Source organism: Triplophysa rosa, linkage group LG1 (genome assembly GCF_024868665.1).
Source record: "Triplophysa rosa linkage group LG1, Trosa_1v2, whole genome shotgun sequence".
NCBI classification, from domain to species: domain Eukaryota; kingdom Metazoa; phylum Chordata; class Actinopteri; order Cypriniformes; family Nemacheilidae; genus Triplophysa; species Triplophysa rosa.
Window position 1 is genome coordinate 10,027,431 of NC_079890.1, and position 15,384 is coordinate 10,042,814.

At 42.0% G+C, this 15,384-nt stretch overlaps 1 protein-coding gene across 1 annotated transcript in view; it reads left to right on the forward strand.

Annotated features, from left to right (window-relative positions):
• The window catches only part of LOC130546298 (dynein axonemal heavy chain 2-like), a 129,566-nt gene that overhangs the window by 20,705 nt on the left and 93,477 nt on the right, over positions 1-15,384 (forward strand). The window contains exons 7-9 of the mRNA XM_057321520.1: positions 5,868-6,106; positions 7,125-7,316; positions 12,657-12,814. Coding sequence (XP_057177503.1) covers positions 5,868-6,106; positions 7,125-7,316; positions 12,657-12,814 — 589 coding nt within the window. The remainder of the gene's footprint in view (positions 1-5,867; positions 6,107-7,124; positions 7,317-12,656; positions 12,815-15,384) is intronic.

Consider the following 15,384-nt stretch of genomic DNA (forward strand, 5'->3'; position numbering starts at 1 on the left):
ATGTGGCTGGGGTCGGGCCCAATGGTAGCCTCGATCCCCCTGAGGTCTTCCCATGAGGGCCGCTTCACCGCGGCTGCTGATGGGGCGATGGTCTCCTCTTCGCTGTCTCCTCCAGGGGGGGCCGCCTGAGTGGGGGGCGCCAGAGCTGGAGGGCGTCGAAGAGGACCAGGGCTGCTGGGAAGCAGGCAGTGCACGGGACTCGACGGCTGAGGCGGCCGAGTCGCGGCACGGAGGACTGCTTCTTTACTGTCGAGAACCCTCCGGGGGAGGCAGCGTGCGGGTCTCGCGCCCCCGACGGGCGGGGGGTGAGCGGGGCCGCTGCGACTCGACAGTAACACCAACCAGCCCCCCCTTGCGAGACGGGTGCGTCGAGAAAGCGGACCTTCTCAGCGTTACTCATCTGCGCAAGGATCGGCCAGAGGAGTTTCTCATGGACCACAAGTGTGGACATCGTCCGACCCAGGGCCCGCGTGGTCACCTTGGTCGCCCGTAGAGCGAGGTCGGTGGCGGCGCGGAGTTCCTGCATAAGCGCTGGGTCGGTCTTACCCTCGTGGAGCTCTCTCAACGCCCTGGCCTGGCAGGAGCCATAGCGTGGAGAGAGGAGGCAGCTTGGTCCGCCGCAATGTAAGCTCTCGACACCAGAGATGCCGAGACACCACATGTTTTGGACGGAAGTCTAGGTCGAGCCCCCCCAGGTGGCCGCCACCTACGGGCACGAGTGCACCGCGGCGGCATACTCCACCTGGGGGACACCGACGTATCCTCCAGCTGTCTCAACCTCAAGGGAAGAGAGGGTGACAGAACTTTGTTTGACGTGAAACGTGCCGGAAAGGGGGCGTTTCCAGGTCTTACTAAGTTCCTCATGCACTTCCGGTAAACACGGCACTGGGGGCGGGCACGGCTTGGAGCCGCGCTCAAACCCGAGGCGCCATGTAGCCAGCTGCGAGCGCCGGGAGAGGCAGTGCGGGCACTGCAACACTCACGGCGGCCCGGGAAAGCATGGCCGACATCTCGACGTCCGCTTTTTCCTGGGCTCGACCCCCCGAGGGAGGGAGCCCGAGGAATCGTCGGAGTCGGATGGCAGTACGTCACCCCCCGATGCTGCAAGAGACATCTCATCATCACGCATCGTGTCCGAATACGTGATTGAGGAATAAGACGGCGGACCGTCTCCTGGGGAACGGTCAGACGAGCGAGACGAGGTGTGAACGGTCCGTGAGCCCGTGGCTGGCAGATTATCGCTCACAGTAATCCTCATGTCACCCTCGCTGCTTGCCGTAGCGGACGGCAGGGCCGTAGTCCTGCCGCCACGGAACGGGGAGCAAACGAGGTGGTGGCTGAGTCCTGTGTGAACACAGCCACCTGTGACGCAACGTCTGAATCGTCACCGCCCGCAGTGCGGGCAGGACGTATCCACAACGTCTGCCCCAGCGTACTGGAAGCAGGCATTGTGTCCGTCCCCCTCCTCGATGAGTGTGTTGCACCCATGAGAACAGCGGGACAAGCCACGCTGGAGAAATTTGCTCTTTTAGAAAAGGAAATTTGCTCGAACACCTCCGGAACTGCCGAGACGCCCAGGGGAGAGTCACTGCAGTAAGGGACCGTCCGCTTTCCATGTCGTAGATTCCAGCAGAAAGAATGATCACCAAGATCGTAGAGAAGCTCATCAGATGCGTAGGCTCTGAAGAACAAAAGGTGAATGAATGAGCACCGTCTTATACCCGGACATCCGGGGAGGAGCCCGGCATGCAAATTTCATTCGCCAATTTTCATTGGCCTTTTCTAAATACTCAGAAGATGATAGGTTCTCAAGACAAACCCCATTCTGTCGGTTCGACACAACGTCGAGAGACCGACAGAAAGGGAACCACAGTATCCACAAATGTGCAATTTTCTCTATATAGTAACTGTCACGAACGGTGAGGGAGAACCCAGACGCAGACAGCAGGTGAGGGGTTAACAAAAACTACTTTAATATAAAACAAAACAAAAACCCACGAGGGGGTAAAATAACAATTAACAAGGGTAAGAAACATGATGGATAAACAGGAACATAGACTAACTACACTAAACTAGACTAGACACGACACTAGAAGAGGGAAGATATGCAGGGCATGAAACAATTAACAAGCAATAATGAGGAGACGAGAGGGCGGGAACAAAGACGAGACCGGAGAGAGCATATGGCAAGCCACAACAACAATAAATGTCTCTCTCCACATTAAACACGTGGGTCTGTCATGATTCTGCCACTCAGAAGACTCAGAAAAGCATGACAAGAGGAGGCAGAATCATGACCAGTAACAATACTCTAATTAAGCTATTTTTAGTAAAGCCAAAGTAACAAAAAATGTACCATATTTTGATTATAGTAGCTATAGTTTATGTTTGTAGTTAAACTATGGTAATACAAATGGTAATAAATCCAACAAACACATGGATTCTACACTTTACTATAGACAAGAACCTTACTACTTACTGGTAAATTGCTGCTTAAACTGGTAAAGGGAATATACAAAAAAAACCCCACACTGCTCATAAATACACGTAAGCCTAGGGGCTAATGAGGATAATTAGGCTAAATGATAATACAGGATTATATCTAAACTAAACATATATATGCTAAACATATAAAGCTCTTATACCACTGATACTGTGAGCTACTCTGTGTATTCAGTAGGTTGCTTCAGAGGCATAAGGTATACGACAATAAAACAATGCACCACTGACATAAGGAAATTTACTTTTAATACCTGAGTACTTTTAAAAGCACGTACTTCTGTACTTTTAAGTAAGAATCTGTCTTTGCAACTTTTACTTGTAGTGGAGTAATATTTGTCCAATAGTATCTGTATTTCACTCAAGTAAGGAAGTTGTATACTTCGTCCTACTCTCAGCACTATCAACCATCTTTATCTACACGAACCTCTTTCTGAAATGCATCACTAAAATGATCCAAAACTGCAAATACTTATTACACAAACATGACACGTATGTCAAACGAAAGCCTAAATTGTCTACTTTTAAATGATTCAATGCACAATAAAATCAAATATTCTGTGTTTATGTAATATGCATACAAGTAAATACAGGTTTAGTTTCTCAGCTTGTTGCCGTATTTATAAAGCACTTTGTACCATGCAAACGGTCAACAATGGCATAACAAAACATCAAGCTTCATCATCAAATATATACATTTTACTGCGCGTCCGGGTGCTGCAAACGTGCGGCGGATTGGTCCGGTACAGAGAGAAAAGTTTTATTTTCACTTTGTAAAAAAGATCGCAACTCCGGTGATGATTTTATTGTGAAGAGCGATATATGGTTTCATCGGAAACACGCCTGGCCCAAAGTTAACTTAGGGTCAATGTTTGTTTATTGGTCTATATAATGTAACAATTTATATTATGTTTAATTTATATTATTTTCTAGTTTATATGAATTGTAATAAAATAATGTACTCTACGGGGGGAGGTCTTTGTGGAGGTCTACCCGAACTTTCGGGCCACATAATGTTTGTTTATGTTGTTGCTGCTGAAAACCTTTATAATACTGCATGGCTTCAGAAAGCTTAAATAATATGGAACGCAAGCTGTATGAACTACTTTTATGATACTGTTATGGTGCTTTTTTGTCCTTTTTGGAGCCTGGTAGTCGCCGGTCTTTGTGTGCTATTGTTGCACCGCTTTTTATTGCTGAATCTACAGTGCTACTGCAAACTAAATCATATTTGTGAACCTGCAGCCTGGGTTAAATGTGATGAGTTAAAAGACCTGAGTAAGCAATACATCATTCTATTGTGTTCTTAGTATGTACTGTAAGTGGATGTACTGTACATGCTGCAAAAACTGAATTGGGCAAAAAGTATTCTCGTTGCTTCTTAAAATGAAGGTTGAACCACTATTGTCACATAGACAATAACTTTTAAAGCCCCCCTGTGATGAAAATCAAGTTTTAAATGTTGTTAATATGTCTATGTGGTGTTACTAATATGCTTTAAGATAAACCATGTGCAAATCCATAATTTTAAAGTCCCAGTGAAATAAAAAAGGCATCGGCTATTTGCACTAAGTGTAAATAGCAATTGATGCTATTTACACTAAGTGAAAATAGCGACAGATGCTATTTACACTAAGTTTAAATAGTAGTAAGTTCTGTTTACACTAAGTGAAAATAGCAGCATTTCTTAGCGATATGCTAGTTACACTAACCAAAAATAGCTGTTGGGCCTATTTTCTTTGGATTAAGTAGAAATAGTAGTTAGATTCTTTTTACTTATAAATAGTGGCAGATAACTTTACTATTTGCACCTCAGTATTGTTGTGCATTAAACATTATGCAATAATAACAGACAGTAAATCATTATATTTATAAAAATGATTAAAATGACGGCAACTTATTGAGATATTAAAGCCCTATACCTACCCCTAACCTTACCCTAAACCTATGAATTGGTTTGAATTGTTACCCTAAACTAAAAATTGAAAGTTTATGAATAAAAATGAATTTTAAGTCTTAAATCAATTTTATTGAAAACAAATGCCTTTATGATCTGTAAAGTAATAAAAAAGGTTAAAGAAGGTTTTCAGTGGGATTAGAACCCCGGTTTCCCATACCGCACTATACAGACTTTACAATTTATGCCCTTGAGACGCTGTTTGAAATGGCGTCAATCTTACAGTTTCTCTATTCCAATCACATATTGGTGGGTGGAGCTAGTGTAAATTGTCTCTGCCAACAAGGCAGGCTATTTGTACTCAGAGTAAATAGACACTACGAATAAAAAAATACAATTCCTATTTTTCATGAAATATTGCAGCGTTTAAATATCTTATTCTTTAAATAGCATTCTCTTTTTAAAATTCATCTGCCCTCATAATCTTCAAGCCACGGCCACTATTTTTCTAATTCGAAATTCCGTTTTACTCAGAAATGCATCAAAATACGGAAGTAAAAAGGATCGCAACTTCCGGTTCACGGGGACTTTAAACCATTGCTGAGTATTTTCTCCATAAAACTGCAGTTTACCAGAGACAGTTTAAAAAAATGCAGTTTGAAACTGCTTCTGTTTACGACATTATAACCCTGTAACCAATCACGTTAACAGATTTGAGCCATAGGCATGTAAGGATGACAAAAAGACTCGGCACTGAAACGATGGCTGCTGTTTCGGCACTGCTCACACAATGAATGAGGCATCAATGTACTTATGATCAGTCCGAGCTCACGCAATTGAATGAAGGCGGGGACTGATTTGCATATTCATGATTCCGCATATACAGTACTAAATAAAGCAAGGGTGTAGAGTTACATTCAAGTCATTTTATGGCATAACGAAATTTTTATCACAGAAAAAAAACTTTTACATATGCTATTTTAATGCTTAAAGATGAGTTTTAAGTGATCAAATTATCAAATGCTGTGGGACTTTAACTATTTATTTATCCCCTTTCTGCACCTTAAATGTTGTAGTTGTGTTGCTGTCTATGGGGTGGGGTCAGAAAGCTTTTGGTCTTCATCAAAATCTTAATTTGTGTTCTGAAGGTTTTACAGTTGTGGAACGACATGAGTATGAGTCAATAACGACAGATTTTTTTTGAGTGAATTATCCCTTTAACACGAGGGTGTGAACATGATGACACTTTTTATTGTTGAGTGAACTAATCTTTTAAATATGTTAAATGTGTTAAACAGAGGCCACAAACAAGGATTAGAGAAGCAGTGTCATCTTATTTAATGATCCAACACAAATTAGAAACATATGGAGCTTTTTTGTTGTGTTTTTTTTTTTTGCAGAATTTTGTGGCCACAGATTCCATGCAAGACATTTTTAAACACCTCAAACTATCTTTTCTCTTTTCCCTCAGTGGTGATGATCCACTGGACACGTCAAATAAGAGAAGTATTGAACGCTCAAGAGATGGGCGAGATGGGAGACAGCTCGGGTCCTCTGGAGGAGATCTCTTTCTGGAAGAGCCGCTTTGCCGACCTGGCCAGCATTAGTCAGCAGCTGCAGAAACCAGGAGTCTGTCACATACAGGAGATTTTGCGGCTCTACAACTCTTTCTACATCCCACAATTCAGTAAACTAGCCAAGCACATCCAGGTACATCTGAGCGTGTATGTGTGCGCGTGTCCACGGACGTACGGAAATATGTGTGGGGCTACATAGCAGGAATTGAACCAAGGGGTAATGGCCTGAACAAGAACATTCGCTGGCTGTTGATGATTTATATGCAGCTTCTGAACGGCTTCTCCTCACCTCTCGGAAATGAGGCCGTATCACATTCAGGCTCGGCTATTACGAGCCGGTCCGGCTTCTCATTTAAACAGGAGACGGAGCATGTCTGTCAGCCATACTTCAGCGTTCAGTGTTACACTCTCATTGCCCTTTAACACTGATTTCAGACCAGTTTTATGGTTGTTCTTATAATGACGTGGGATGGAGTTTAGATGGAGGATGCTGCTCCTGCATCAGCATTTTTTGATTTCTTTCATTTTGTACAATTTCCAAAGCTTCAGAAAAATCAATGTGATAACAGTGAAATAATTAAACTGTTTGACCTTCTGTGGTCGAACTCATTGTGATAGTAAAGTTGCAGACTCAACTGTGTGGCTGTTTACTGCCCCATAACAGCCGCTGTTGTGAATGACGCCATTCAACAATGGAAGTTGATCCAAGAACATGGCTGACTTCTACATTCTATCCGTTATCACAAAACCCACAAAAGAAAACAAAAACACAGCTCTGATAACTGTGTCCTTCAGTGTCTCCAGTTATTTACTTAATTTTAAATAATGCGCTTCCTGTTGCTGGTGCTAATGCAACCAGGAAAAAGACCCTACGGGAAAATTATAGTTTCTGGGGGACCATCCTGGTGGCTAGATGCTATAACTGAGTTCCTTTTAACTACACGTTGCGAAAGCCCCTAAAGAGCAATTATTACTGTATAATTGCTCTTTGTCTGTGCAAACCGACTAGTCTGACTCTGCAGCATAGGCTCGATGAATGGCACACGATGGGGGTATAAGTGGCTGCTGACCTCGCTTTTGTGACTCATGAACCAGAAATTTTAATTACATAAAAATCAATGCTGAGTTTTTTTTTTTTTAAATCTCCCCAGGATTGTTCTTTGCAGGCCCAGTCGAACATCTCTTTCCTGTCCCTGCTGAAAGAGCCGTGCGAGGAGCTGGCTCTACTCAAACCTTGTGAGATTGCACCTAAACTCGCTCACATCATCAAACTCATCCGTGTGATATGGGTCAACTCCAGCTACTACAATACCCGTGATAGGATCACCGCCCTGTTTGGAAAGGTACCTCTGTTTGCTGTGAACTTTCATGGATTCAGTCAGCATTACATCTTATTTATATTACACTTTAGGCCAGTTTCACTATGCATTAGTTTATTTTTTATATTAGTGATGTTGCTTGTCTCTTTACAGTAGGACCTCTGTTCTGATAACTGGGTTTTACTGTTTAGAGCACCTGTGACACACATGTTGTTCATTAAATAGCATGGCACATGTATGTAATCTCTTTATATAACATGATTATATTCTGTTGTTCCACAAATGCCAGCTGTGCAGTACAGTACTATTGTGTAAAGAAATGTTTTACTGTATGTACATTATGGGCCCTATTGTACACCCCGCGCAAGTGTTTTTGCTACTTTCCACCCGACGCAGTTCTCATTTTCCCGTCCTGCGCCGCGTTGTTTAAATAGCAAATGCATTTGCGCTCATTTGTGCGCCCATGGGCGTGTTGGTCTTGCTAATTTGAGGAACTGAAAATAGACCGCGCCATAGACCAACTCAAACCTGGTCTAAAGTCTAAAGTCAATGGCGCAATGTTTTTCTTGTTTAAAAAAAGAGTGGCGGGTCCACATACAACGCCCTTTCACTTTACTTATTACACAGAGGGAAGCGCAGCAGCACACAAACATGCCAAATATAAAAAATAAATGGATTACAATGTAAAATATTATTATTGTGTACATAAAGATAAAAATACGGCTTGTCATGTAGATGATCTGCTCACGCGCTTTAACCTCACTCACGAGCAGATGCGTTTCCTCTCTAGAGAAACGTCCAGTCTTTGCTCTTGCAAATTCCGCCGTGTAAGGGTACGATCACACAGAACGCGCTTTTCATGTTCGAAAACGCGAGGCGCGCTGCGCTGCTCTTTTGATTGACTCTTTGAAAAGAGAAGCGCGCAACGGTTTATTTATGTTGCTAGGTAACCACCAAAACAGCTGTCCTGTCAGTCAAGGATTATAGCACGATCGCTCTAGTTGCTGTTAACTGTCATATTATCAGAAACTTTAAAAAGGTACAAGCAGAGGGCGTTTGCTCGGACCTTTCTCGGTTAACCCGTGTCAGCCAGCACAAGTTTCTCCTTCATCATTGCAGTCTCCGGACGTTTCAATCAACTGTAAAGTTCCGTCACCGTATCGGAAGACCCGCCTCTCCACTCATTCGATTGGACAATGGAAAAAGCACACATGACGTGAAGCGCTTTTCTGCTCAGAGTTGAGTTTTTTCAACTTCGGGCGCTCAGAGCGCTCCGCCTAAAACTCGAGGCGCTGCAGGCGGCAGAAACGCGAGGCGCCCGGCGCGCATAAGCAGCGCGCAAAACGCTCCCTGCCAACTGAAAACAATTCAAAAGAGGCGCATCTCACAGCAAAAGGCGCGTTCTGTCTGATCAGGCCCTAAGTAGTGAATCCGCCATGGCGAGAGCGCAACTGGCTCTTAAAGGGAATGAGAGATGAGACTCTGATTGGTTTACTGCACGTTACGCCCAAAAAACACCCATTACTCATTAAGAAAATCGGGACAACCCGTTTAGACCATGCGCCCGGGCATGCCGCCCGTTTTTCCGTCGTTAAATTAGCAAAAGTGCATTCGGACACGCCCTGAGTGCACCTGCGCCGTGCGCTTTAAACCATGCGCTTAGATCGTGAAAATAGGGCCCTTCGTGTCACTTCTATAAAACATGACATGAGTGAATTGGTTTTCAATACTCTTATAATAGAGAAGAGTTATCCACTACACCTTGATATTATTATGCACATCGGCCGCCCACTCTGTCTGTCTGGACTCATGGATCAATGCAGTCCTGCATAGTTCTCTATGAATTAGCTGAGCTTGCACGCTCAGAGGTTTCCCTAATATCAATCCACACACATCCCAGAAGGGATCCCAAATCCCTCCCCACCCCCTCCCGGCACATCAAAGTTTGAATTGCTGTGGACTCGGTCGCACAGATAAGTCATCAGCCACAGTCGCTCAGCACATGTAACACGTGTTTTTCAGATCAGAGGAGCGGGGCCCTGCGTCCACGCCGCCGCTCGCATCGCTTCACTTGATTTTTATTTCCATCCCTCGCTCCTTGAGAGCATCAGGGAAAGCGTTTAACCTTCTGTAATTACGCCGTGACCCTTTCTCTGCAGGAATCACACGGTACCACTGCCACTTTGTTTCTTTCTTTTTAGTCTGTTTCATTTTTCTTCTCTTTCATTCTCTTTTTTGAAAACACATCAAGGCAAATGGAACTGCTACAAAAACAGTTGCTCTAATTGTTTCCTGAGGGGTGAGGTTGTGAGTGCACACCGAAATGCTCACATTGGCTCTGCTGTTGTTCTCCAGAAGGCCGTTTTAGTTCTGCGAGGTCAGATTTTGTACCTTCGACCTGCATAGGCAGAATGAGCGCAAAGGGAATCTGCTCTGATAAAACGTGTTAAAAGGACAGTTCAGCCAAAAATGAAAATTCTGTCATCATTTACTCATCCTTGAGTTGTTCCAAATCTGTATAAATGTCTTTGTTCTGATGAACACAGAGAAAGACATTTGGGAGAATGCTTGTAACCAAACTGTGCTTGGCCACCATTAACTACCATAGTAGGAAAAATTGCTTTATACATCTCTTTGTTCTATTGAACACAAAAGAAGATATTTTGAAGAATTCTGGGGCACTTTTGACTACCGCTGTCCTTTTTCCTACTATGGTAGTCAGGTATTTTTGGGTGAACTGTCCCTTTAAGTTAAACATTTCCTTGTTGGTCAAGTTAATAATAAGTCTCAAAGCTCTAGTGGTGATTACAGTACTACCCCCCTAACTAGAATCACAGGCATATCCCTAACCCCTTCCTTTAGTCCCTGAACATCTGTTCATTCACCACTTTAATTCTTCATTCACTCTTAATAGACTAGTTCACCTAAAAAGAAAAGTGCTGTCATGTACGCACCGTCACGTATTTCCAAAAACGTATGCTGTTGTTTTTTGCGGAATACAAAAGGAAGATCCTATTAAATATTCATTTTTTGGTTTAAAGTGTTTCTTTAACCCGCAATTCAGTCAAGTGAGCTCTCTACACTTGTTTTTATACTGTCAACTATCTGATTGAATGGTTCTCTTGTTTTATGTCAGCGTTTGTGCCACAGAAAACCTTGTTTAAAAGAAGTTAAAAGTTTCTCTTTCAGCTGCAATGGAAAAGTACTTTTCCCAGTTTACGAGCATTTTTTCCCACCCAGTCCTGCTGGAACGTCGAATTTCTTTCAACTTCAGTGAAAGATTCCTGCAACTGATAAAGGCTCTGTGGAGATTTTATGTTTTTTATTGCTATTCTATGGACTAATGTGCCATTTTTCTCATGGCAGTTTCACTGTGGCATGAATGTACTATGAGTACAAATTACCTGTTAAGCTCCATTAATACTCAGTGACTTGGATCTTTGTACCTGGTTCACAGACCTCACCCACTCTCATGTAAGACTGATTGGAGACCAACTTCCCCTACCGAATTTAAAACTAAGCATTTTTGAATGAATTGAGAAAACTGTTCTCAAATCAGAGCGTTACGGTGAGTTCTAACAACACCCGTATACGTACAAATGGTCCATAAAGTCCAACCTGTTCTGTTGTCATTGGCTACGTGCGGCGGCTTGTGTCTAATGAAGATGAAATGGGCCCCAATATTTGTTGTCCTTTTCCGCTGAAGGCCGACGTTCCATGGCATAAAATCAAATAAGAAAACTGATTATTTTAGCAGGGAAACATTTTATTGTGCTTGCAGTTAGGAAGTGGAGAAATAGAGAAGGTAGAGTGAAAAGAGATGGAGCAGAACTTGCTTTCTCGAATCGGTTTCCAGCTAATAATTTCCAATCAGAGGGCATCTGAGTCACGACGTTTGTGTTTTTGCGGGTATGTTTGTACATGTGCGTCACAACCACCTTCCCTTGCCTCCCCCTCAGGGCTTCAGCATTTCTTTATTTGTTTTTGGGATGTCTTTTTCCCCGTCTTATTTCTCGGTGCTGGTAGAGCCTACATTGGATTTAATATCATTTTCCAATCAGCCAACGCTGGGGGACACAGACTTTTGACTCCGGCATGCTGTTCTGTTTAATACCGAAAGGAAGAACAAGAGGGAAAGAATGAGTTCAAATACATAAGGCCTTCAATGGAATCATTTGTAATAATTGTTGCCAGTGTTTCAAGACCGGCATCCTCATTGTTATTTTGTACATGAGATCCGTGGCTCTACAAGCTGTCTGCTTCCTTCTGTCTGTAGCCCGATATAAAACACCATCTGCTGGGGTTTCTTAAAGCTCCATGCCTGTCATCTATTCTTACCTCCTACGTCCAGCAAATCTTACTTTCAGCTCCCCAATGAAAGACGACGGCATCGTTTTTTTTTGCACCAGAGGTAAGACGCTCCTCTGCGTGCTGATTTTCAAGAGCTGCGGTGACAGGAAAAAAAGAGTCTGATGGTACAAGGCCTTGGAAATCTCCCGAGACGTGGGGCGTGTTGTCTTCATTTACAGAGGAATGGAAAAAAAATATTAGGAACTCATAAGCTATTTAATTCTGTGGCTCTCTTAACCTTTTGCTTAAATGAGAATTTTGAGTCATTTACATAGCAATTTAATTTCCTCTTGTTTTGCGCTTCCTTCATTAAAACTGGAATTTGCCTGGCGCTGTAATCAGGGTGACTGAAGCACACACACATCTTTAACTTCTCTCTTTCATGCTTTTCTTTCACAAACATAAACATATTCTTTTTATTTCCCCATTTATTTGACCTTTTTCTTTCTTTCTCTCTCTCACACACACACACACAAGCTCGTTTCAGCTCCGGTGTTCTTCTGTCGGATTTAACTACTGATCAAAGTAATGAAAAGGAATCTGTCATTTCACATCCTCCATTATACACCTCTTCCGTCATAATTACACTTTTCTTCTTCCTCTCTTGCTGGCTTTGTTACACTCTCTTCATTCTATTTTTGCACATTTCTATCCACCGACCTCTGTGTTTTGTAAGATGTACGTGTTTGAGTGACATCGGGCACAAAAGCCTGGATTTTAACAGGAGCAAAGCCTGTCTGATTCACAGCAAAGTTCATACCCAAGGTTAATCTACACCTGAATGCAGAGCACATTAGTGCACACACCTGTCTGTGCTTGCTTTAGTTCAGTCAACGCCAGTCTCTCATCAAACATTCATGTGCTAATCTTCACAGTTATGAGAGCGAACATCCAGTCATGCTGTATAAATAGACACAAAGACGGATTCATTCCTAGATCTGTGCGGGGCTCATCTATACTGTATATCCGTATGTGTATATAAGGTGTTCACACACTGTTTTTTCTTTTTGGCAGATGAGTAATGAGATCATCCGTCTGTGCTGTAGAGAGATCTCTCTGGACAGGATCTTCCAGGGTTACGTGATCTCCAGCAAACAGGTTCTGAATGATTGTATCCAGTGCTGCCTGGTGTGGAAGGAGCTGTACCTGTACACCTCCCAGCTTCACCACAAGTACGGTACCATTCAATTGCTGTTTTTGTTTGATACATCACTGGATCGCTTACACACTGTTAATGAACTGGGTTACAGCTGCACCTCTGCTTTACACACCATCATTCAAAGAGTTACTGCAGTCGTGTGACATGAAGAGCCTTATCATTTCAGATATTATTAAGCTTCTTAAGGAGTTTATCTCTGCTTAAATTGTGTCTGTACCGTGTCATATTATCACCACCACTACAACTTTTATCATCAACAATATTAGTACTGTTATCACTGCCACAGCTAGAACCAGTATTATCACTGCAGCTGCCACTAATAATGCAACTGTTACTGCTACTACAACTGAATAATTCGAAAAATGTCATAGGTTGGCTAACTACTACAAATACTATAGCATACATCATGTAATGTTTCCAATAACAGCGAGAGTAGAACTTCCACTTGAGCCAGTTTGTTTCTCCCAAAGTTCTTTAACTTCTGCATCATTGAAGTTTTGGTTCTTTGCCACTGTCACCTATGGCTTGCATTAGAATTGTGCCTGTATTCCATAATGCAGTTTATCATGGTAATGATAATGAAGCTTATTTCCATCAATAAGTTAAAATACAGTAGAGATAGTACAGAATGCAAGCTTTTGCTTATGGGTTATTTAACACACCCATGATGTGCCAGCTGTCTATGTAGATCATTATTTATTAAAGTACTCATTTATTTGTGGATTGATTTAAATGTTCATTTAGTTTCTGAAATGCTCAAAATACGTTTTAATATTGTTTAAAAAGAAAACCTCATTAAGAACAATAAAGATCATTTTTCTTTAAATGCAGGCTAATACTTTGATTATACTGTATATCGAGATAAAAGTCCTAGAAGTATTATCATCATGCGAAAATAATACCGATACCTAGCTTGAACAAGCTTCATCACTCTTTGCCATTGTTGTTTTTATTACCACATGATGGCATGGAAAACAATTTTCATTTCTAATTAAGTTTTAGTTTTAAAATGCATTTTCACCATTTTTACTACACGATTATTGTGGACATGATAACTCGTGATAATACGTTTGCGATATCTATTAAATAAAATAAGCTATCAATCAAATTCATCTTTAATTTTTTTGTGTTTTCTATTTTTTTGTCCGCACTCCAAATACGAGCATATGGAAGTGGAGATAATAAAGTAAAAAGCCACAACAATGCCCCTTAGCTATTATAAAACCACTGTAAACCAAAGCATCACAAGGCTAATTTCTTTATAAAGCGGTTATTACATACACGTAGGAATGTTTCATAAAATAAAACGCAGCAAATAAAATGTAATGATATTAGTAAAAAATATTATTACTCCGCCAAACAATGTAGTTCCTCAGAAACAACAAAGCGGTTGCCAAGCAACACGGACGTAGCAACATACAGTGGCGCAGTGATACTTATGTTATGCAGTCATTTGTATGTTTTTGGGAATTTTACAATGGCTTAGAAAACAGCAAAACTAATCAGAATCAAGAACTAACCGTTTTATAAAGAGTTCGTGAACATTGTGGCTTTTGAAGGTCCAATGTGTAATTTATTGAGAGGAAATGGAATATAATATACATAATTATTCAGAGGTATATAAAGACCTTACATAATTACAATAACCTTACAATGAGCTTACATAACCTTACAAGCTTTTGTTTGCTTTTATTACCTTTATTTCTATCTACATACATAACGTGTCGCCTCGTATGTAATTCGCCATGTGGTTTCTACAGTTCCCTTTCAGTCGGTCTCTCAATGTTGTGTTGAGAGACAGACTGGGGTTTGATCTTGAGAACCTATCATCTCTGAGAGGAATTTAAAAATGGCAATGAACTTGGCGAATGGCACGCGCACGCCAGTCTCCGCCCCGTGCATATGGGTATAAAAGGAGATGGCTGCGCCCATTCAACTCAACTTTATTTATATAGCGCTTTTACAATTTTCATTGTTACAAAGCAGCTGCACATGAGACACATTGACTACAAGCAAAACAATCAAAGTTGTACCTGCAAAAACAAGAAAAGGTTGAAAACACAGAAGACAGACATACCCACACACAAAACACTCCACACACACAACACGCACATGCACCAACACACACAGACACAGACACACACACACACACACACACGGATGCGCACGCACACACACAACACACACACACACACACACACACACACACACGTACGTACACAGACAAGTACGCACACACACACACACACGCTCAGTGAGAGCACACATTTAGGATATTTAGGATAAAGGAGAGAGAAGCACAGGTCAAATATAACAGACTATAAATTCCTATATGCAATATTAATTAAGTAAAACTTTAAAATTCTAAAGCAGCCCCCCCGGTCAGGCAGATAGTGCAAAAACAGTATGCAAACGGTGGCGAGGAACCCAAAACTCTAATCGAGAAAAAAAACCTCAGGAGAACCCAGGCCCAACCAGGGGATTCCAGTTCCCCTCTGGCAAAAGCTGCTGCCTCTGCACAAGCTCCAGAGAACTTGCACAACAAGGCTAAATAAAATAAATAAACTTAATAATAAAATAAAT